This window comes from Tyto alba, unplaced genomic scaffold, assembly GCF_018691265.1.
Source record: "Tyto alba isolate M040663 unplaced genomic scaffold, T.alba_DEE_v4.0 Super-Scaffold_1, whole genome shotgun sequence".
Classification (NCBI taxonomy): Eukaryota; Metazoa; Chordata; class Aves; order Strigiformes; family Tytonidae; genus Tyto; species Tyto alba.
The window spans coordinates 13,496,103-13,518,000 of record NW_024881261.1 but is presented as its reverse complement, the minus strand read 5'-3'; the positions used below and the strand labels follow the sequence as shown (position 1 = coordinate 13,518,000).

General features: G+C 41.4%; 1 protein-coding gene across 1 annotated transcript in view; it reads left to right on the top strand.

The window, feature by feature from the left end:
• Window positions 1-21,898, top strand: part of SORCS3 (sortilin related VPS10 domain containing receptor 3) — a 307,228-nt gene that overhangs the window by 250,026 nt on the left and 35,304 nt on the right. The window contains exon 14 of the mRNA XM_042791658.1: window positions 4,060-4,167. Coding sequence (XP_042647592.1) covers window positions 4,060-4,167 — 108 coding nt within the window. The remainder of the gene's footprint in view (window positions 1-4,059; window positions 4,168-21,898) is intronic.

Sequence of the window (21,898 nt, the reverse complement as noted above, 5' to 3'; positions counted from 1 at the left end):
TTTTGCTATAGATGGGTTATAACACTCTAAGCACTAAAGGTACTGCTCAAAATTATCCTCTCCTTACCCTTTGCCCCTCTTACTCCTTCATCAGCTAAGCATTGGAGAGAGGCTTTCTGAAATTCAGAAATAAACTTGTTTACAGAAAAAGTGTGTATTAGCATCACCTTCAGTCTCTGGTCTTGAGTGGAAGAGGGGCATGGCTAATGGACTGACCTACCCAGCTTCTAATGTTGTTTGGAAGTGAATTAGTTAGAAATAGCCTTCAGAGACAAGATTTGTGTTCCTGTCTACAAGATTGCATCTCCTCTCAGCTTGATGGTCTTAAGCACATGTGTAACTCATGTTTTTCATGCAAAAGAGGAAATGTGGCCTTCAGTCAAATAGAAAAAGAAAGCAATGGTGTTTGGCAGCAGTGATGAGGTGTTAAGGTCTCCTCTACCTGAGTCATTATTGTACAAAATCCTTCAGTTAAATTACAGTCATTCAGAAGCTGGAGACCTCAAGACAGGCTGTCTTTACCCATCACAAGCTAATGTTCCACAAATGTACCTTAAGAACATTAATGGCTACTTTTCCAATATGAAAACCTTCTGGACTTTATATTCGTGACCTGACAGACAACTCTGGGATGACTACTAACATAGATTTCTATTAAAGTTTGAATATGTTGCATCTGAGTACATTTCTTTACCACCTGAGCTGAAGAAATGACTGCTTTAGTTACAGTGTGGTAGTAGATTCTTAACCACAGGATGTATTGGATCATATTCCTAAGGCTTTGTAATTTTTCTAGGATAGGGGAACAAAGTGTTCTCTGAGGTCTGTGCCTCCATGTGGGATTACAAGCAAGTCATTATATGCAAAATGAGGGTTGCAATTTTTGTCTTGCTTTCTAGTGTTCTGGAAACAGTTTGTTTGTTTTATCATAAGCAAACTTAATCATAAGCAAGCTTATGTTTAAGTCATAACTTAATATGTGTAGCTGTACTGAGTCAGGGTCAGGGGTTAGTCTAGGCCAGCATTCTCTTGCCAACAGCCTCCATAACTGGATATACAGAGGAGAGGAGTAATAGGGCAGTCCCATAATGATGCTTCCATCAGACTCCAGCTTTCTCTCTGCAGTTAAAATGTATTGTTGTGTGACTAGAAACATTTGCCTCTGATAGATAACTCAGTAGTGATGATTATACCCGAAGTTCCCTCAGGAAAAAGGACATCAAGACCATGTCAAAGTTTTAGACAAAGCCAAGTATGAGCCAAGGGAGGAGAAGTGTGTGTTAGCCAAGGGTAGGTGTCACCAGCAGCAGGTACATCAGGCTGTGGCATGTTGAGGTCTGGAAGAGTGAAAGGTGAACCACATATTCAAAGAGATGCAAATAATGTATTAACCATTTATTACTATATTATTCAACCCAAGTGTGACAGTTTTAATTGTGTCTTACATTGTGAGGGCTCTTTGGACATAAAAAGCACGTTATATAGAAGTGCCTGGGCTTAGATGTTGGGAAAGATTTGGTCACAGGTTGACTTTCCACAGGAGCCGAGAGCTCAGTTCACCTTTGTTTGTTCTGCAGAGATTCCTTTCAGATGTTCTCCCTTTCCACTAAGTCTCATGAAACGGCATGTGCAGTGTTATGAGTGCCCCACCCACTCTATTAAATGAGTAGTGATTTAGAGCTGTTATCAATAAGCTCCAACAGGTTTCCTCCAAAATCATACCCCTAGGGGCTTTGGAATTTGTTTCATATTGCCTCAGTAGGCACCTGTTTTATGGCAGGAGTGGAATAGATTAAAGGGTACATGTATATCTATTAGTTCGCAGGCTGAGACATTGTACAATAAGTTTCATCCTGGAGAAAAGAGGGGCGGATAATTGAAAAGCCAAGAGAACTTTAGCTAAGCTAATGAAGCATGCTGTCCTCAGAAATTGAAATGCTATTTAGATAGATCAGCATGCAAGCAGGACAGCATACAAATGCACAGGTGTATGGGAAGATACATACATTTAAATAAATAGATTTAGGGCAGATAAACTTTTTGTATGCTGTTGTACTCTCAGCTTTCTGTCTTTGATCTATAGTCAGCTTCCTATTCTGGCAGATGTGCACTGTGAGTCAGGTGAAGGTGTTTTGCTAGGTGCTGTGAGAAGCAGATACTTAGGGAATGGTGACTGCAAGCCTTGGCTTTCCACACTAGAGATCTGAGGTTGGCGTAACCCATTGTTTGTACTGCATATTACACTGGCCACCTGGTCCTTTGGTGGCATCTCAGATAGTGTCCCTGATGCTACCCACGTGGAGAGTGGATGATTCAATTTCCATCAAGACCCTCTCAGACAGATCCAGCTGCTCAGATGTATGTATGCACACACACATGCACATGCATCCCCCCCCCCCCAACTTTCCTCATTTGGAAAATAAGGCAAACTTCTTTTTTATGCTCACTTTAAAATACAAAGTGTTTCTTGCTATTCAAAGAAAAAGTTTATGCCATGATTGCCTCTTTGGTAATGTCCATCGAGAGTAATCTGTCAGCTTTCACAGCCCATGTACCTTGCAGAATTACAGAAAACTCGAACAACCCTGCTGGGAGAGGATCAAATAATTTTATAGCAAATAAACCTTTTGCTTCTCTGTTTGTTCTTCCTTTGCTGATATAATTTGGAGCTGAAATTCTGGACAGAAATCATGCAGAGAGTCTGGAGGCAGAGAAGAAACTTGGTTGTTTTCAGCACTGTTCATGGGCAGCAGCTTTGGGATCTGAATGCTGAGAGCCTGCAGGTTGCCTGTCCTTCCTGCTACAGTATCATCTGGGTGTGCACACCCTCCTCTGGCTGTTTTCTGCACTGTTGTTGGCAAAGGCTATGGAGGTGACATGACGGCTGGTAGCTCCCCCAGGGCTGGAAAGCTGGGAGCAGACTGAGGTCCCTGGGACAGCAGGGCAGGATCTTGCCAGGGCGCATCCCACCACCCCAGCCAGGAACAGGGCAGTCAGGGGCAGCCCCAGCCCTGGGCGTCAGGCAGCTCAATAGGGACAGGGATGGGCTGAGGCCAGGCTGGGACATCAGCCTGCATATCAGGCCCATGGCTGGGCAAGGCTGTGGCAGAGCTGGTGTCTATGGAGTTCCCTGGGCCGTGGATGGGGTGAGGGGAAGCCAGGAGGGAGGCTGAGAAGGGGAACTAAGGCAGAGGCCACCGGAGTCCTGACCCAGTCTGTCTGCTGATGTATGTGGTCAGTTAGACTGCTCGCCCACTCCTTTGCAGTTGTCAGAGATAGAGAGGTTGCTGGGATGTAGCTGAGAGCAGGGTTTGCTAACCCTCCTCTCCAAATCTAAAAACCTGTTGTACTAACTAATTCAACCAAGACCCTGTCAGCTGTGTTAGGATACACATGCTCTTTGATACAAACAGAAAGCAAGGCCCATGGTGGTTGTGGGTGGGGACAGATGATCAAAAGCCACTGGATTACCCTGGCTTGTCACTGATAGTGTGAACACTCAGCCTCTAAGAAGGAAAATGCCTTATAGCAGGCAAAGAGCAAGCAGACGGTGGCTCAGTTTGTCTTCCTTCCTCCACCTCTCTGTAAAATGGAGACCACCTCTGAGATAGCATGCAAAGAAGTTTTAATAGGGCTAGAGAGATTGTAGCTAATGCTGCATGGCATTGATACACACATGTGTTGAAAAGTCCTGTGGTGTTGACAGCAATTTTCATGCGTTCAAGGCAAAGGCTGCTTATGCCCTGAATGATTCCTCATGCGAGGTGCTATTGAAGATCCAGAAACAGGACTTGGCCATGCCCCTTGATCCCTCAAGATCTGATGTACAGCTGGATCAAGTATATCCATGTCCTTATTGCCTATGTTTATCCTTTCTAAGGCTTTGATCTTTCAAAGTACACTAAGAGCATGAATTAGTGGTCTGGGAAATGGCAAAGATTGGTGCTTGTCTATAAATCTAGATGCTGGAGTTTGCAGACCTTAGCTAATATTTAATTGCTGCAGTTGCTCTAGAGTAAGTCTTTTTATGTGTATAAATCTTGTCTGCTTCTATCCTAGGGTGAGTTTTGATGAGGGAAGGTCCTGGAGTAAATACAGTTTCACATCAACACCACTTTTTGTGGATGGATCCCTTGTAGACCCTGGCATAGAGACCCAGATAATGACGTAAGTATAGCAGCTTAACTTTTTAAAAATGTGATGGGAGAAGGGGTGCATGAAATTCCCCAAGTGCATGGTGAGCCTCATGGTGTGCAGTGTAACATTGTGTAGCTACGTATGTGGTGTTGCATGAAGACATGGTGATGTTTTGTGGGTTTTGCTGATGGTTACAGACCCAGATGGAGTGTCCATGCATTATGTGGCAAACAGATGATGGAGCCAAACTGTTCCCAGTAGTGGCAGGGGATATAACAAGGAGAGATGGTCCCAAGCTGTAGCTTAAGAGTTCAGATAGGAAAGTAGGTGAATCTGCTTCTCTGGGGAGTGGTGTATCCCTGGTCAGGTTACAGAGAAGTTGTGTTATCACCATCCCTGAAAGTTTTAAAGCCTTAGCTAGATGTAGCCACATCTGCCTTTATCTATGGTTGGCAACATCTGTCTTGGAGTAAGAGCTTGGACTAGTGACATCCAGAGGTCCCTTCTCATAAATACTGCTGAGATTGTGTTCCTTAGATCTGATGGCCCAGGGACTGCAGTGCTCTCCAGAGGCCAGAGATCAGTAGGGTTGCACCTATAGCCAGTTCTGTCACTGATCTGGTTGTGCAGCTTGACTGTCTTTTAAGGTTGCTGCCGGGTATGAATATCTCCAAACCTACTTGCTTGCTATCTGCATTGTGGGCTATATATCTGGTTTTAGCTCAAACTAAAGGTGTTCTCAGTATGTATGTACAGAGCTGAGCGCAGAGCAACCTTCCCAGTCTGGGATGTAGTATGCCATGATTCACTCATACCATGGAAGGAAGAGCCTGGGTTGGCACTGAAGGTGCTTGAACCTTCCTCCTCCCAGGAGTGCTGAAGCACTGGGTAAAGCTGGTGGAATTGGTGCAGTAATGCTGGCCCAAGAACAGGTCAGGATCTGAGTTTAGCAGCCAGTGGAGAGAGGGTACTTTTTCAGTTCAAAGACATCTTCAGAGAGTCATCTGACCTCTTGCACAAAGCAGATCAGAGCACTCTGCTCTGGGTTTCTGAACAAAACAAAGACTAAATGCACACCTTTGTTGCTTGCAGAGATACTTTCTTACATGTATTTTCTTCAAGCTGGCTAGAACAGCTTTCTGAAAAGGATCAGAAAGCAAGGTGGCTAAGACTGAGGCATGCCAGCAAAGCATATCTGAAGTGGCATGAAGGAGTGCATTTGGTTAATCACATCAGACACTGTTTCAGTACTCCAACTCAGGGACAGGAGATATACTATAAATGTCACCTTGCAGTTGGTTTGCTTTTTTTACTTCCTGCACCTGAAGTTCCTGCAGATTTTCACTATTTGCAAGAGAAAAGAGGTTCAGGCCCAGTATATTTTCTTCTAGGTTTCAGTCCATCCGCCTACTTGTGTGGCAGAAATGTGTAGGTGGATCTTATTGCTGGTGTCACAGGTAGTGACAGACTGAGAGTAGACTGCTGGGTATGCTTGTCATCAGTTTCTGAGGAAGCTTGGAACAGATAACAGTTGTGTGTCTTGGGCACTTCTGCTAGTAATTTGAATTTATGCCAGCTAGGTTGTGTGATTTGTGTTGGTATGCCTTTCAAAAACCAGACCTACTTCAGCTTCACACAAACAGAAGTGACTATGTGATGAGGAGCAGTCTGTACTTGCTCACCTTAGCTGCAAGAAAGGAGCTGGGGGAAAATCCTCTTCTGGCAAAGGGTCATTTGAGCTGGCTTCTTTGTCATCTATGCCATGACAAAAGAAGTTGGTGCTGTAATCTTGGGAGGATCGGGAAGGTGTGGTCAACTTCTGTATAGTCCATTTATATCTCCTGTGCTAAAGTGTTTTAGGAAGGCCAGGCTAAGTAATTATGGTTATCCTTTATGCCTATAAAGCATAGGAGTGGCACTCTTGTTTCCCAAACAGTGCTGGGGCAGAATGGGGCAGCGTCTTTGTCTATGTCAAAGACAGTTGTTGAGATTTTATTAGAGTAGAGGTGGTATCAATTCTGGTAGGGTTGCTAGTTTTTTATTTATTCCAAACCATGACGTTGGCTTTTTCTTCGTAAAAGTGGAGAGTACTTGTTTCTATAGAAGAATGTATCTGTTCATCTGCTGCCTTGCTATCTGAAAATATTGCCCCCATTTTTGCAAAGAGCAAAACACAACAGCATATGATATACCTGTGAGCCTTTTTACAGGACTTCTGTGAGCATCCCGTTGGGGAAAGATATGCCAATCCCCAGCTAAAGATTAGAGTCTCCATTCTCTTCACTCTACATATTTTCTCCAAATGCAGCAATGATGTGTCACTTTCTGTGTTGGTTAATATGGTGTTTTTTAGTGCAATTCTTCATGCAATGCACAATGTGTATTGCTTTCCAACCACACACACATGCAGACACACACACACAGATGTGCAGAGAGACAGATCTGAGCTTACATAAATCTGCACATCAGCACCTTCGTTGAAATCAATGGAGCTAATCAGTTGCAACTAGCCGTGGATTTAGCCAATTTGCTTTATAAATCAATGCAGTTTCCTTTTGAGAGGAAACATGCATTTTAAATCTAAGGTTACTGTTACTTATATCTCTCTAATCTTTTGATGGAGAATGTAGGAAGTGAGTTACCTTGGTGAATATTGTGTATCAGCTTTGTTGAGAGCTAACTTTTTCTTTTGAAATCTTTGTAAACCTATTATTATTATTGGTATTGTTTTTTATTATTACTGTCATCATTAGCAATTTTTAAAAACTATTCTTAATAGTCTGTAAAAGCCATACAAAGGAATTTCACATGATACTTGCCATAAATGTTTAGAGAAATTTCTATCCACAGCATTAAGGGAACTGAGGAGGAAAGAGCCCATCTATAAAGCCCATATGCAAACCATTTCTATGCAGATTACTTAGGCATTTCTCACAATGAGAATTTTAGTGAACTCATCTATAAGGGCAGTGTAGGATCATGCTAAGCTTGTAGAAGCTTTGGCTGAGAAGAAATCAATGCCTTTCTATTGCTACTGGCCATCCTCTGAACCAAGATAACACATGGTGGTTGGAGTTACATGGAATTTGTGTTTGCAGATAGAAATCCCAATGATCTCAAGAAGTTTATGGGAGGAGCACAATGGATTGGGATTAGCATCCCCCAGCTGATGATGGGATCAGTGGGAACTCTTTGAGTAGAAGCAGGACTGAGGCAGAGAGACCAAGACTATGCTCATGTTTGTGTACAACCAAACTGGGTAGATTAGTGGCTTTTAAAGGTTTGTATTTCATCCTGGAAAATGCAAAATAATTAATCAAGTGGTCTCGGCTGATTCCTGTTAGGGAAAATTTCTTCCATTGATTTTCATCAAAGTGATCTGTGTTAAACTGCTTTCAAAAAATAATATTCTGAGGGGAATGTATATTAAATAGTCATTATACTCCAACTATTATTAGCATATTGCATTATTAACAATATTATCATAATGCTATCTTATTAAAATCAGTATATCAATAGAATGACTATTATTCCGAACCTTCATTTTGTGGCACATCCTGTGAGGGGCTCTCTGGGCTGTAGGAAGCAGCAACAATTTTAGTACATAATTTCATACCACTTCATGGCTGTTATGTGAGCAGTTGTAGTATCTATCTGTATTGTATGAGCATCCTAGGCTTTTTGGATCTTCTGTGCTTTGTGCTGCGTATGCATGTCCTAAGACAGGGCTAAAGAATTTACCAGTATGGTAAAATCTGTAGATTTACATGTAGGGTCAGTATATGATTCTGAATATCTTGGTGTGCTTTGAATTTGGAGCAGGTTTTAGTGGGGAATTGGATAAGTTGTATTGCAGATTTCTGTTCCAACCTAAATTATTCTATGATTTTCTTATTTCATACTGCTATAACGGTGCAAGAGTAGATTATTTCCTTACAAGTTTAGCTGAGTGGGCTATGCTAAGGATGTAGTTTTGTGACTCACAGGGAAGTACCACAGGACTGTGTGAGCTGGTTTAACTTAGAACTACTGCCTAACCAAGGTGAATCCGCTCTCCCTTCCTTCATTCCTGGCTGATCATCCACTTCTGCAGTTTCTTTCACTGTTGTTTTGACACTCATCTCATCTGACAAGGCGGTCAGTTCAATTCCCTTAGTGTCACAGCACTTTGAGAGATATGTACCAAAGCACATTTCAGTGTTTGGTGCAGGAGTGAGGAAAGCAGCTGTAGAAAACAAAGGATCCTTTAGAAAAATAACACAAATGTGTAAGGGCCATGGGTTAGGCACACTCTTAGGTGACCCAATGGGTGCCTTGAAAGCACTAGTCTTTTTGAAATCTGCAGTTTCCTAACTTCTGTTCTGTAGCCCTCGCTGGCAACTAGTGTATCTTTTAATGATTTTACGTTCTAACGGGTCAGATCTAATATTTCTGTGTTGACAAGCTGTAAGCACAGCATGTTACTTGCCTGAGGTTGTCCACAAGGGAAAAGGAATCAGATTGTATTCCACTTCTAGTCGGCTGTGACATATCCAAACAGAAGCGGTATTTGCTCAAGAGAGTTGCTAGTCTGTACCATTCAAATCAGAGACAAGATGTTTTTGTGAGTCCAGAGAAGGGCTTTATGTTGTTCCATCTCTGGCTCATAATTATTACCCCTGCCACCATCTACTGTGCTAAGCACCTCTCCAAACCTATATAAAGAGAAATAACCTTTTTGCTTCACAGCCCTGTGGAGCTTTGCTATCATTTTAGTAGACTCATTATATGTGTGTGTGTGTGTGTGTGTGGAGACACTCATTTATAGATGGGGATCATTAAATTTGTCTGTGCTGATAAATATATATTTATGTAGACACACCCACGTGTGTATATAAATATATTATGTGTTTCTATGTATGTATACTTAATGATCCATATATATCTGTGTATGCATCATTGAACATTAACATTTTCAGTGAGAGAATTTAATACAAGCTCATCTCCAAAACTGCTGTGACTGCTGCCCTTAGCAATGTGTATGTTAGAAAATGTTTCTGGTTGTAAATGAATAGGTTATGAGCCCTGGCCCTCATTTACATAGCCATGCAGATTTACCAGAGACGAAGTGGGAGAATTTTTTTTCCAGGAGACCTATGAAATTACTGTCAATCCATCACTGGGTGGCAGAAGAGTGGGGCAGAATAAATAAGTAATTGAGAAATGTTGGAAAAGGTAAGATTTTCCAGGAGAGGTTTGAGGTGAGAAAGAGAGCATTAAGAGCACAGGCCATACTGAGTCAGACCAGAGGTCCCTCTAGCCCAGTTCCATGGTCCAACAGTAGCAAGTAGAGGATGCTAAAAATACATATTAAAAAAATACATGATCCCCTTGTACACTTCTCTCATTTACAGAGATTTGTAAATAAGGGACTTTCTTTGCCAAACATAGTATTCTTTATATTTCTAAGACATTAATGATTTTTTTCTATTTTTTGGGTTTTTTTCCCCTAAGTCCCTTTCAAAATCTAGCAGTTGCATTATCATGTGACCAAGAGTTCCATAAGTTAACTCTTATTCTGAAGATCTGATTGACTTGTGGAAGACATCAACAAAGTATGTACAGGTATGAAAGCAACACAGACAGATTCTGATTAGCATACAGCATGGGTTCAGCAGATTGAGTATACAAGGGGCAACAGCTCCCAGGTCCAAGCTCCCACTGAGTTCAAAATTACATGGGAGCCAAGAGTCATTTTCCTGTCACTTTCTGATAAGGTGATTATCATCTTTCTTCTTTAAGCAAGGCAAGAATCACTGCCTTCTGCTCAAGTCTTGATGTCACATTTAAAAGCTGATACAGGAAAGAAAATTACAATCTGACACAATGTCCTTGAAAGATTCTGCCCCTTTGCTTAGGGATAGGGAGCTGTGGGAACACAATCTCTGACTGGTTGTGCTGAGAAAAGTAAGGTGAAAACAGAGAGCTGATAGAAAACAGTGCCTTTGCTGAGATGTGGTCAGGGGAGCTGGCTTTCTCCCAGCTGGGACAGCCTACATAGCTGGCACCCTTAAAAAGAGAAAGAATCTGTCTGAAAAAAATATATTTTCTTCTGTAACTTCTGCTACTGCTGCTAAGCTCAACAGAGGATTTGGTGAAGAAGGAATCTGGAGGAAATATTTCACCAGAGATCTGTAGAAAGCTAAATCCAACTTGCAGCCTCCAGTGCAGAAAACAACAGATGGGATCATGTATGGGGGCTGTTGTGGTGAAGGATTCTGAACTCTATCCTTATTTATCCTTACTTCTTTTGGGAACCAGGCCAGCCTGTGCATTCACTTGGGTCTGCCAAAACTGTGTTTTTTTTGAAAGATTGGAGGGCTGATTTCAAAACTTGGTTTATTCAAATTGTATAGGTACAATTAGATACCTAGAAAGGACTGGTAGTTTTTAATTCTTGTCCCCATTGTGGTTTTATCTCGCATTTCAGTTTTCCTTTCTTTTTATTTTTTATTACAGTATCTGTTTGTGGTGTGACCAGCTTTATTATTGGCTATGGATTTTACTGCCAGGCTCTGATATGTCCTTGTGAGTTTGTTGCACTTTCCTTACTCATGGGGCTGTGCAAAATTTAGTGCACAAATCTACATAAGAAATCTTCAGAGTACAATCCATGAAATTAAAATGAATCTGTGAAAATAATGACTGCACACAGAAAGTAAAGTAAAATTTAGAACTTGATCTGAGAACAAAAATTACAAATATAATTATTAAGTTAGGAAACCAAAATGATTGAGAGGATACTGTAATTTGCTATAGTAAGCTGCATTTCTGTATCATCTGTTCTAATTTCAAAACCTTTGGGAAGTAATGAATAGCCGGGACTTTGTGAGAAAATTATCTATCTGCTAATGCCATCAAGTGACTTTACAATGGACAAGAAAATGTGTGTTATAGGAATTCCCATTTTGTCCCAGCAGATGATCAGTTTATACCCTGGAGTAAGGCAGTTGATTACCCATGTCATTATGTTTGTTTGCAAGACTTAAAAACATCATTAATGATCACAGATTAATCAGTGTAATTTCCTCCTCCCATCTCCCTCCCTGCCAGAGGAGTACTCTATTCGCTAGCCTTTGGATTACTGCACGAATTCACCTAAACAACCTACAGAGTCACAATATTGATTGTGCTGCTGATACCTGCAGTATGAGCTGAGATCTTTCTATGAGACAAATCAGGTGATGAGAACATCTGCTTAGAGTAATCTTTCTCAGACAGCATCATGTGATTTATTGGGCCGTAGGAAGAGGATGCCTGTGACCTGAGATCATTTCCCAGCAGCTGCGCCATGTACTCAGAAGATTCCTGGCAGAACCCATAACACACGGAGAAGACATTGGGCTCTGTGGCATGTATTGTCTGTCTTTAGCTTTCTGGGGTAAACATTACTGTCATCGGAGTCAACTGCTGTTTATGGACAGTAGATCAAATATTATGCTAAAGAAATCAACATCATTAGTTGTATTTCACAGGTAGGGAAATTGAGGCAGAACAAGGGACATACCCGTGGTTAGCCACTCAGCAGGCTGCCATGGGGAGGTCTTGGTGTTAAATCAGGTTTCCTGAATCCCAGATAAGTACCCCACTGTGCAGACTTTTCCCATTCCTTAGGGGGAAGGAAGTGCTGAGTCATGTCTGTAATGCTCAGACAAGGAGAGATAAACATGTGGAGGAAGGAGAACTAGGAAAAGGTGTGCTGACTGTAGGCTTTTATTCACTGAAGTTAATAAAAGAAGCCCTTACAGAAGGAGCCAGAATAAGCATCGGGCTGATGCATGATTTCTTTTCCCTAAGTAAAAGGACAAAGTCTGCCTGATGACAATACAGTCCAGATGTTCTCTTCTAGAGGCTACTGTACTTTGTTTCTTGCGCTTTTAAGTAAGGACAGATGGATTAAAGGTCCTGTGCTGTCCTCCTGCTAGCTGCGGAGCTGGTCTGTACAAAGCACTCAGGCCTGGTGTAGGGCGCATAGCCAGGGGTAGGGTGCTGTGCACACATATGTTCCTCAGAGTCTTTCACCTTTCTATTAGAGCAAACTGTGAAATATCCTGGCTACCTCATCCCAACAGCCCTCAGGGGACTGAGAAACTATATGGCCTCAGCATCTTTTCTGTTCAGCCTGGCCTTGATCCTGCATGGGCCAGAGGGCAATACAACACACCAGCTTTTCTGGGAGCTGGGAGGGCTCAGTTCTGGGTAGGCTGCAGAGTTCACTCTAACAGATTTTTCATCATTGGGCTGCAATGAGTGCTGGAGAGTAGCTCTCCAGAGGCGCCATACTATAGTTTGAGGCATCTCACATAGTTCAGGTGGTGCTACAAACCTTTATTCCTAAGGAGAGCTTGTCCTCATATGATCATTGTACATGGTTTCCTTGTTTCATGATCCCTCTGACCCAAACCTGTGAAAATTCCCCCACGGTAACTGGTCCACCACCTTGTCACGCTGTTTCCCAGCCAGCTACAGATCTCATCCCCTCTTCTAATTATTCCTTATTCTCTCTTATACCCTGTGCCAGGCAAAGCTTGTCACCCTGCTCCACCACAAACTCCCTGTCACATGTGTTTGGAGTTTACATGTTCCAAGCAGTGGCTTCCACATTTGTGTTGGACATCTCTGATTGAAAATCCTCTGATTCACAGGATGAAAGAATGAATGACTGAATATACTGTGTTACCCAGCTTCTGGCAAAGGGACAGCACCTGACTCTTGATGGAGGAAACATTCATATTGCTGGTACCTGCCAGTAGCTTTTCCAGAAGAGGGAAGCAGCATCTTCAGGTTTCAAAACTGTCAGAAACTGGTTGTTTTTCATGAGTGCTTCGAAAAAGAGAGAACGCTTCTGAAAAACAGCATTAAAAATTAACATGCTTTCCCAACCCCCTTCCCAGGTGTCTCACACTCTCTTTCACGTTACTGGGATTTCTTTTGAAGCAATTGTCATGTAAAGTGGTTCGGGAACATTTGCAATAAATTTTTTAGAGGCCAGATTTCAAAAAGTTTGGTTTGTCATTTAGTAAATTATTTTTCTGGTAGCACTTTGTATTAAAAAAAAAAAAAAAAAAAAAAGAGAAAAGAAGATCCCTGTCTCCCCCATTGCCTTGTGCAGTATTTGTGCAGCTAATGGAGAAATTGAGCCCAAACTGTAGGGTTGCTTTGTAATTATATATTCTGCAGATTACTTACTAATTGCACTTGGCATTACTTGCTAACTAAAAGATCATGCTGTACCATGTCATTTGTGGTGGTTTTCCTCTTCTGGCACTTTAAAGGAAGTGCCCATTGAGCTGAAGAATAACCCCAGGACCATTTTCCAAAGCTGAGGGAAAATGGTCTGCCATGATTGTACTGCAGGATTTTTATTGCAAGATTTTGTTTTTCCTCTGTATTTACAGAAACTCATCTCCTGTCTCCCTCCTGACCCAGAATCTGGCAGTGGTACAGCTTTTCATGACCAGTTCAAAATGGATTGCTAGTCAGTGAATCTGGCTAACACCTTGAGTTTCTCTTCTGTGGAAAATCTCCATGTCATGACATAGAGTTTCACTTGGAAGTGGAAATAAACCACTTCCTTCAGATTTCATCTGCATGAGAAATTCTGTGAAATTCTCACTTGACCCTTTCCTTTGGGAAACAGAATACAGACCAAGATTTTCTTGAACGAATTTGTCATCGTGCAAGCTGCTGTCTGCTGTTGGTATATATTTGGTTGTTTCACTGCTGTTGTTTTTTCTCCCTCTGAATAGTAGCAGTAGAACAGGGCCTTATATCTGAGATGGTCTATGGGAATTACACTAATTTGCACCAGACAGAAGTACAGCAGCCCTGAATCATCACCCCGTTGCCCTCAGGCTACTCTTCCTAGTTAACAGGTCAGCCAAAAGCAACTGAATTAAAAGCTCCAAAGTGGTTCTTAAAAGACCACTTGTTGGCAGTTGCCTGCATTTCCAGTGTCATCTTTCATCTTTTATGTTTCGTTTCAAGTCTCTTTCTCCCTGCATCATCTTGCCAGTCATGAGACAGTATAACTCTCACTCTCCCTCTTCCACTCTCCCTAATTGCTGATCTGTGTCTCTTTCAATTAGACTCTACTTCCTTGTCTCAGTCCCTTTCCATCCAATTTCCATGTAACTAGTGACCTTGGTTAACATTAATTCCATCTATACCCTAATAAAAAACAATTGGGAGGTTACACAGCCCGTTTAGTTTTCTTTGAAGTCATGATTTATGTTTAATTCATGGGGAAATAGCTAATCTCTCACTCCCCATTCATAAAACCTAACCCTGCCAAGCACAATTTGCAACTGTTCCATTGCTGCTTGTGTATTTTTGGCCCTAACAGCTTAGCCTGAACATTGGAGCTAGTCTTGCTTTACTGATACTTTCTTACACACATATGGCTTCAGATCCAGATTTCATAACAAGCCTTCTTTTTTTTTGTGTGTGAAATTGTCAGCATTTTCTTTTATTGCCTCAAAATCTATAAATATCAAAAAGTGATGGAAATACATTTATGCACCAAGTCCTTCTGTAAGTGTGTGTGCTGAGCCAGGATCTCTAGCATAGGCTCACCACTTTCTCAGTAGTATAGGACTAGGGTAGCCTGGCTATTTATGGAAATCAAGGCAGTTATGGAAGTGAGAGAACCTTGCACAGGGACACAGTCAGTTCTTAGCTAGAGCTACCATGTTTGGCTGGATCTTGTCTCCTTCAGGTAGGCCACCCCTTCATCTCTGGGTTGTGTTACCCAGCACTCCAGATCAGAGGAAATGAAAGCAACCAGTTTGTGTTGCCTCCACAGATTCATGCTGTGCTGATGTTGAACTAATCAGTTCTCCTGGAGCATGGAGCACTGGGGTTTAAAGTACAATAGCCAACAGCAGACCTTAACTCAAATCTGGCTAAGCTTCTTAGCTCCATTTCAGTGCTGATTGTATAAGTGCCAGTGTCTTGCAGAAGAGCTTTATTTTCCAAGCTTGCCAAGAGCTACAGGAATGGAAATGCAGAGCTTAGACGTATGCAGGCTTTACCTGGCAACCGCTCAGATCCACATCTATGCAGCAAGCCCAAAAGTTAAATGGCTTTAAAGTTCATGAAAGCAGACCTGCCAAATTTGAATAGCTCTGGTCTTTGACTTTTGCACTGATGGGTTCAAGCTGATGCTGCATGGACCTGCTCTGGGTGACTATGAGTCCATCTGATACCTATCCAAGCTGTTTGTAGAGAGGAAATCTACAGTCTCTGCTATGCCACTACGTTGACAGTGGCATTGACCAAGCTCTGCTCATGAAACCACATTGGTGATATTTGCTGAGGAAGGGAGGTTTGCCTTGGATACCTGGTTATCTGTTAACATTGCAGCAATAGCAACATGTGCTTCTCTGTTGGACATCAAAGACAGAATGAGCACCTTCTGTTGTGGTGGAATGAACGCTCACTGCTCCTGTAGCTTTGATTGCCCAGATCTGGGGCTACACCTGGTTTTGGTGAGAGAACTTTATCCCCTCCAGGGGACTAGAAAAAGAATAACACAGACTTGATTCCCTGCTAGGAGGTGGTTCTTCCAGATTGTGCTTCAAAGCACTTCTTGGATTTGCCCATTAAATAACTACTTCTGGCACTTCCTGTTAGAGGCACCGATGTAAATAAATAGGGATTTTAACTCAAACCTTCCTTGACTTACTCCCTCTCTGCATTACCACAACAAAAGCACAGATTCAGGTCAACTGAAGCATGTACTAATTTGGGTGATTTTACTATTGGGGGTTTTTTGCTTGCTAAGACACTTCCTCTGCAAGCATTATTCTTTTACAATTAAAAGGGGGAAAAAAAAGCAAGGTTGGTTTCAGGCTTTACTAAATGAAACAGTCTGCCTATGATGACACTGCAATTAGCTTTTCTTTCAGTATTATCAATTAAAGTATATATTTGGTGCTCTTTCTATCAATCCATCTGTCTGCTTGTGTAGTTCATCTCAAAAGGTGCTGTCTATTAAGTATATTATGTTTTTGCTTTAATTTTATTTTTAGATATTCAAAATGCTTAAAACTTAATCAATCTATTCTGTAGGGCCTAATCTTGTTAAAATCTGACTTCAGAGGCCCCCAGGGTACATTGTGAGAGCAAAATGAGATACCTTCTCATCATTCTCACCTTGTTGATGTCCAATGAAGGAAAAATGCTTCAGAAAGGAGGGTACATTTGATGTTTTGTGTAGTGAATATGGCCTTATCAGCTGTTTCCTTCCTTTGTATCTTCAGTCATCTGTCTCACTGATGGGCATAGCTGAGGACAGGAGGCATTACCAGAGACTTTGACCCTTATGTCCCATTACATGCAAAAGTTAGGCTGACTAGTCCTCCATCTATATCCAGACCAGATCGGCCAAGAACAGAGAGCTTCAATGCATATTTGCTCCATATAATGTCCTGCCAGTTTACTTCAGAAATGATAGAAGGGAACTTGATTTAGACATGAGAAGACATTTCAGTTTCCATGCTTGGGCAGCTTGTCTGAAACTGCCAGCAGGGATAGATCCAGATGGATACAGCTGATGCGTTTCCTGTGAGCAATACAGGAGCTATTACTTGAGAAGATCTATTCCTCATACCCTAGGCAGGGACAGGGGTTGAATCTGTGGACCAGAGGTGGATGAGTTGTTATCTTGTGACCCTCAATTCATTCTGTTGACCTGTCAGGAATGAGCAGTACTGAATTACATAAAAAGCACAACTATCAACAATGCAAGGAATGATAAGGCAAAAGCAATGCAATTTGACAAGAGAGCACTGTATAAATTTAAAAGGCCTTTTAAATAGTTTCTGTACAAGGTTATCCAGTTAGTATGTACAGCATTTGTAAGTTATTGTGTATTTAAAAAATTAATGAAAGATATAATTATAGCAGCATTACCAGTGACCTTTTCCAAAATGACTCTGTCATGAATCTGTAAGCATTTCAGAATTGTTTTCCAGGTTCCTAATAATTTTTCTGCAAATTAATTACATCTACCCTGGCAATAAAAGCCTTGCCTTGTTTCTCCAAAGAAGGGATTGAGAAGCTTTTTCTGGTTTCCTAGCAATGGTTTCACTGTGAGTTATGCATAAAGCCAGTTGAGAAGATGCTGTCCTATTAGCTAAGATTTTATGTGGAGTTTTAACTGCTTATTCTGAGGGACAGAACAAAATCTCTCCTGTCTAAAGCCTGTAAATCACCATTCCATGGCTTAGGTTGGAGAACCTTTGTTATATTGAGCTTAGTCAGAAAACTGACTCTGTCTAAATGCCATCTGGGCTCTTGTATTTATTGCTGCTCAAGGACTTCCAGATCAGACTGCTTAGATGGAAAAAATGAAAACTTACTTCCCAGAGTTGGACCTGGAAAACCCAGCTCTCTTCATTTGTCTTCTATCCTTGCAACAAACAATTAAGAGCTTTCAGTTAGACCATGGTAGACAAAGTTATTGAGGCAAAATTCATAGTACTTTATGCCCCCTTCTCCCCTGTATAATCTTGATAGTTTAGCTATATTTACTGAGAAAAAAAAATCCATCTCCCTAATTTAGTGAGCAGACAAAGTAAATGAGAAACAAAGGCACATAGGAATCAGATAAGTTAAATATGATGGTATCTTCAAAGCAATGTGAAGACTCACCAGTTAAGTAGGGAAAAATTCCCACCAATCTCTTTTTCCATGTCTTTCCTTGGGACTTGTTTTGTCCATCCACACTGGATACAGAAATCCAGATGTACGTACTGGAGCACTTAATGCTAAGCACTTATTAACAGCTGAACGCTAGCAGTTTTAAGATGTTGCAGCTCTTTGCTGTCTGCCCAACCCTCTCTGTTGGGCCTAGCCACCCCAAAACATTATATGGCGGGCAGAGGTCAGGTGCATGCACCTTAGTCACTATGGAAAAATATCCAGTGTTGTAGTTCACAAAACTGATGAAAGCGGGGTTCAGCTGCAATACCTGATTTTTCTCAGTCAAGGTTTGTTCCCTGTGATGGTTTGTTTAGCTCATTTTTAATTCCACAAAAGTTGAGGGTTTTCATTACTTTCCAAGGAAAGGTGTTTGAGAATCCAGTGGAGCCCCACAGATAACATGGCACTCTTTTCCATTCCTTAAGTTTGCTTACTCTCATAGAAGTTTCCAATGTACAACAGAGTCGTCTTGAAATGTAACATAATCTTCATCATGTTGACTGGTCAATCAAAAAGTACTGCAGGTGTCCAGGTTGCATTTATTATTGGTGAGCAGTGCTCGCAGGGTGCGGTTGCTTGCTAGCTTCTCTGCATATAAGCAGCTCTTATCTCTGAAGGCTGCACTGAAATGGTTGATCAGGCTTAAGAAGCTTTTTATTAGCAAGAGGGGGGGGAAAGTTACTGCTTTAGGAATCAGGTGACCCAGAACAGTCTCTGCAGCACACAGGAAAACATCCGTCTCTGTTCACACTCCTCTAATTACATTTAGTGTAGTATTGTTTCCATCTAAATTATAGCAATTATATACAAAGATCTTCTTTGAAATCATTTAATTAAAGAGTAGCTAGTGCTCTTTGCTTTTGGAATGTTAATATATTGCCTTCCACTTAGGAAACTTTGTTTTTTCCATTAATTATCATTATCATGGAAGAATTTCAAAGGCAGAGGTTTTTCTTTTAGCTTATTTTAGTAGATTTAAAAAGCAAGTGTTTCTGGCAGTTTTTGTAAAGCACAAAGAAGCCTTTTGCTTTCTTGCTGGAGGAATAGCTAAAGGTCAATGTGAGGAACAACATTTTCCTTGAGATTCATTGGTTGCCACAGTGTTGGATTTGTCCAGCTCTGTTATCTTCTGGGTTCAGGCAAGTGTTTGTGTTTGATTATGTTCTCCCCTCCTCTTGCTATGTTTTCTGTGTAATAAACTCCCATGTAAAATTTTGAACTGGTCCTAATCTGCTGGATTAAATGATTTCTGCTTGCTGAGTTGCTGCTTTGCAGGATTGACATTTCAGTCATGCATCACATCCAGGATACACAAAATCCATGGGAGGCCTTCCCAGATGTGCAATAGTGCCATGAACAGATGTGCACTCTTTAAGAGTGTATGCTGAAGGCAATTGTGTCATGGGAGCTTGTGGGATTTACCCAGTGCCAAGGGAAGGTGGGGAGAGGAACTGGAGTTAGAACTCCTGCTTGAGTAGTTTTGGAGGCCTTCTGCATCCCTGCTCTGTGCTATTTCCCATTCCCCACTTCTCCCTCCTTCTCCCAACAAGTGCCCTTCCACGACATAGTGCTATGGTTTCCATGGGTTGATCTTGGTCCAGGATGTGCCTTCTGTGTTGAGGAACAGGAATTGCAGTTTCTTCTGTATCTGCCTGAATGTGATGGTGTTTCCTATTGCTAATACTCCAAAATTAGGACTACACTAAGAAATGTTCTGAAGAGCCAGCAACAATCTACCTAATAAATCCATTCCACCACACAAGTCCTTCCCCACCTACTTGTTTCTAACTTGCACATGCATTTGTCACAGGTTGTTCTTGTACTCTACCCTCTCCCCTTTCATTCGGCTTCTTGAAGTTTGCCTCCATAAGGCAGAACTTGGGTATAGAAAGGTATCTACAGCAAGTCCACAACTCCAGGTTCTCAGATTTCCCCCACTCCCCTTTCTCCCCTTGATACCCATGAGCTGAGAGGCCTAAATGGGAGCACATGACTGATTGCTGGATGGTCTCTGTTTCACCATAAACAGGACAATACAGAGGAATTTTGGTGCAGCCTGCAGTCTACAGGAGTTGTTTGGGCAGTGAGGGGAGAGCAAAGCCAACAACCCTGTGTAACTACAGTGTCAATTAAGATGAACTAAAGTACAGAATGACAGCACACTGGGGACACAGCAGAGTCTGGATTGCAGTCAGTGCTTGGAAACCCGGTTGAAGTATTCTCTTTGTTTCTTTTGCATTCATAGGGAAATTTTCAAATCATCTGTCTCTCCTTCTTTCTTTTTTAGTCTGGAATAACTAAAATAACAAAAACTTTAATCTCATAAGTGGCTCGAGTAAAAATGTAGGTTAGTGAAAAATCTGGTATAATGAAAAAAAGGCATTCTTTCTCTTCCCTCTACATCTCACAACAGGGCTGATACAGTGACATTTTGTGAGTTTCAGAAAAGGTTTGGGTTTCAGTACATGCAGAATTTTTAAAATCGGGAATTTGTATTTTAGATGAGGTTTTAGGTTTTTTTTTATATATTCTAGATAGCCAAGAAATTGTCATGTTATAATGACAAATCAACTTGATTGTTGTAATTTTTTTGTTGTTTATGTGTACTGAGATATTACTGATGCCAATGTAGTTTTGTTCATGGCTTTTAAAGTCTGGTCACCCATCCTAATCTCCTCCTATTACACACCTCTTTGGAAATCCAGCTGCAGTTAATTGAAAAGCTGCTTCTCACTGAGAAAATCACAGCTGGCCAAGGGAATAGGAAGCCGCTACTTGATCAAAAACTGAGCAGCCTGAAAGCACTCATGAAATGTTTCTGGATGGATGAAGTCTTTTGTCAGGGAAGCTAGTGTTATTTATTAATTAAACCATGATTTGGCTATGGTTTTGCTTTCTTTGGTGAAGGTGTGAGCTTCCAACATGCAGACTCCCTTAATATTTGTGGTGATGGTACTTTAGTGATGTATACCATCAGTGCTCATTCTTGCTTTGGTTATTGCCTTCCAGACACTTAAGCTAGCTCATAGCTTTCCCTACATGTGAAGGAGGGCCAGATAGTAGGAATGGCATTTAGAGAGACCTATGTTCAACAACCAGCTCTGCCTCTGATGTTCTGGTCCAAGATTGTGCAGTAGCATCTGATGCTATTCAATTTTATATGATGTCTTTCATCATCCCATTTGTACCATTTCTGTGCCTCAATTTTAAATTACAGTCTGAGTCCTTCCACTGTTTTTGGAATGCTGACCCTTCAGAACCAACTGCTCCTGTATACTGCCTTACTCAGTACAAGCTTTGTGTTGCCCTGGAGTTGCATGGGAAAATGTGTAATTTTCATCCTGAAAATGAACTTATTACTACTTAGCTAGATGAACCATGGAGTGTAATCAGTGACTGCCAATGATGAGTGACCTACTCAAAAGAATTAAGAAAAAACTCTACTGATAACCTTAGAATAGTGATTGTTTATAATTCCTTTCCTACTAGCTGCAGTTAGCATTCACCAGGTGGAAGGAATGCTGCCGTCTTTGCAGGTCACTTGCTTACAGTTCATATCTCAAATACGTTATTTCAGGTGTTGCTTTTACAATTAATTCGGTAGTAAGTTTGTGCAACACAGAAGGTCAGCAGTAAAGAAACCGAGTCAGCTGGGAAAGTCTTGATTTTAAAACAACCAAACCCATACATTCATCAGAATAGCTCCCTTGACATTAGACACATCACTTTCTAGTCTGGTTATTTACTGTTCTTGACTGACACCTGGCTGTCTGTATTGGACTCCGGTCCCATGATGCTAAGTACTAGAGGCACGGAAGACCTTCCAACACAGGCTGTACAGGGGGTCAGGAAAAGGCTAAACAACCTTAGGATGTTGTAGGAACATCATGACTAAACAATGTTTTCTGGCATCACGCTCCAAGACTGTGTATTGGTTTCTGCAACTGACAATCATGAGAAATAGTTTGCTTAATGGAAGTGTATCTCTGGCTGACTCTTGTTCTTTACCTTTTTC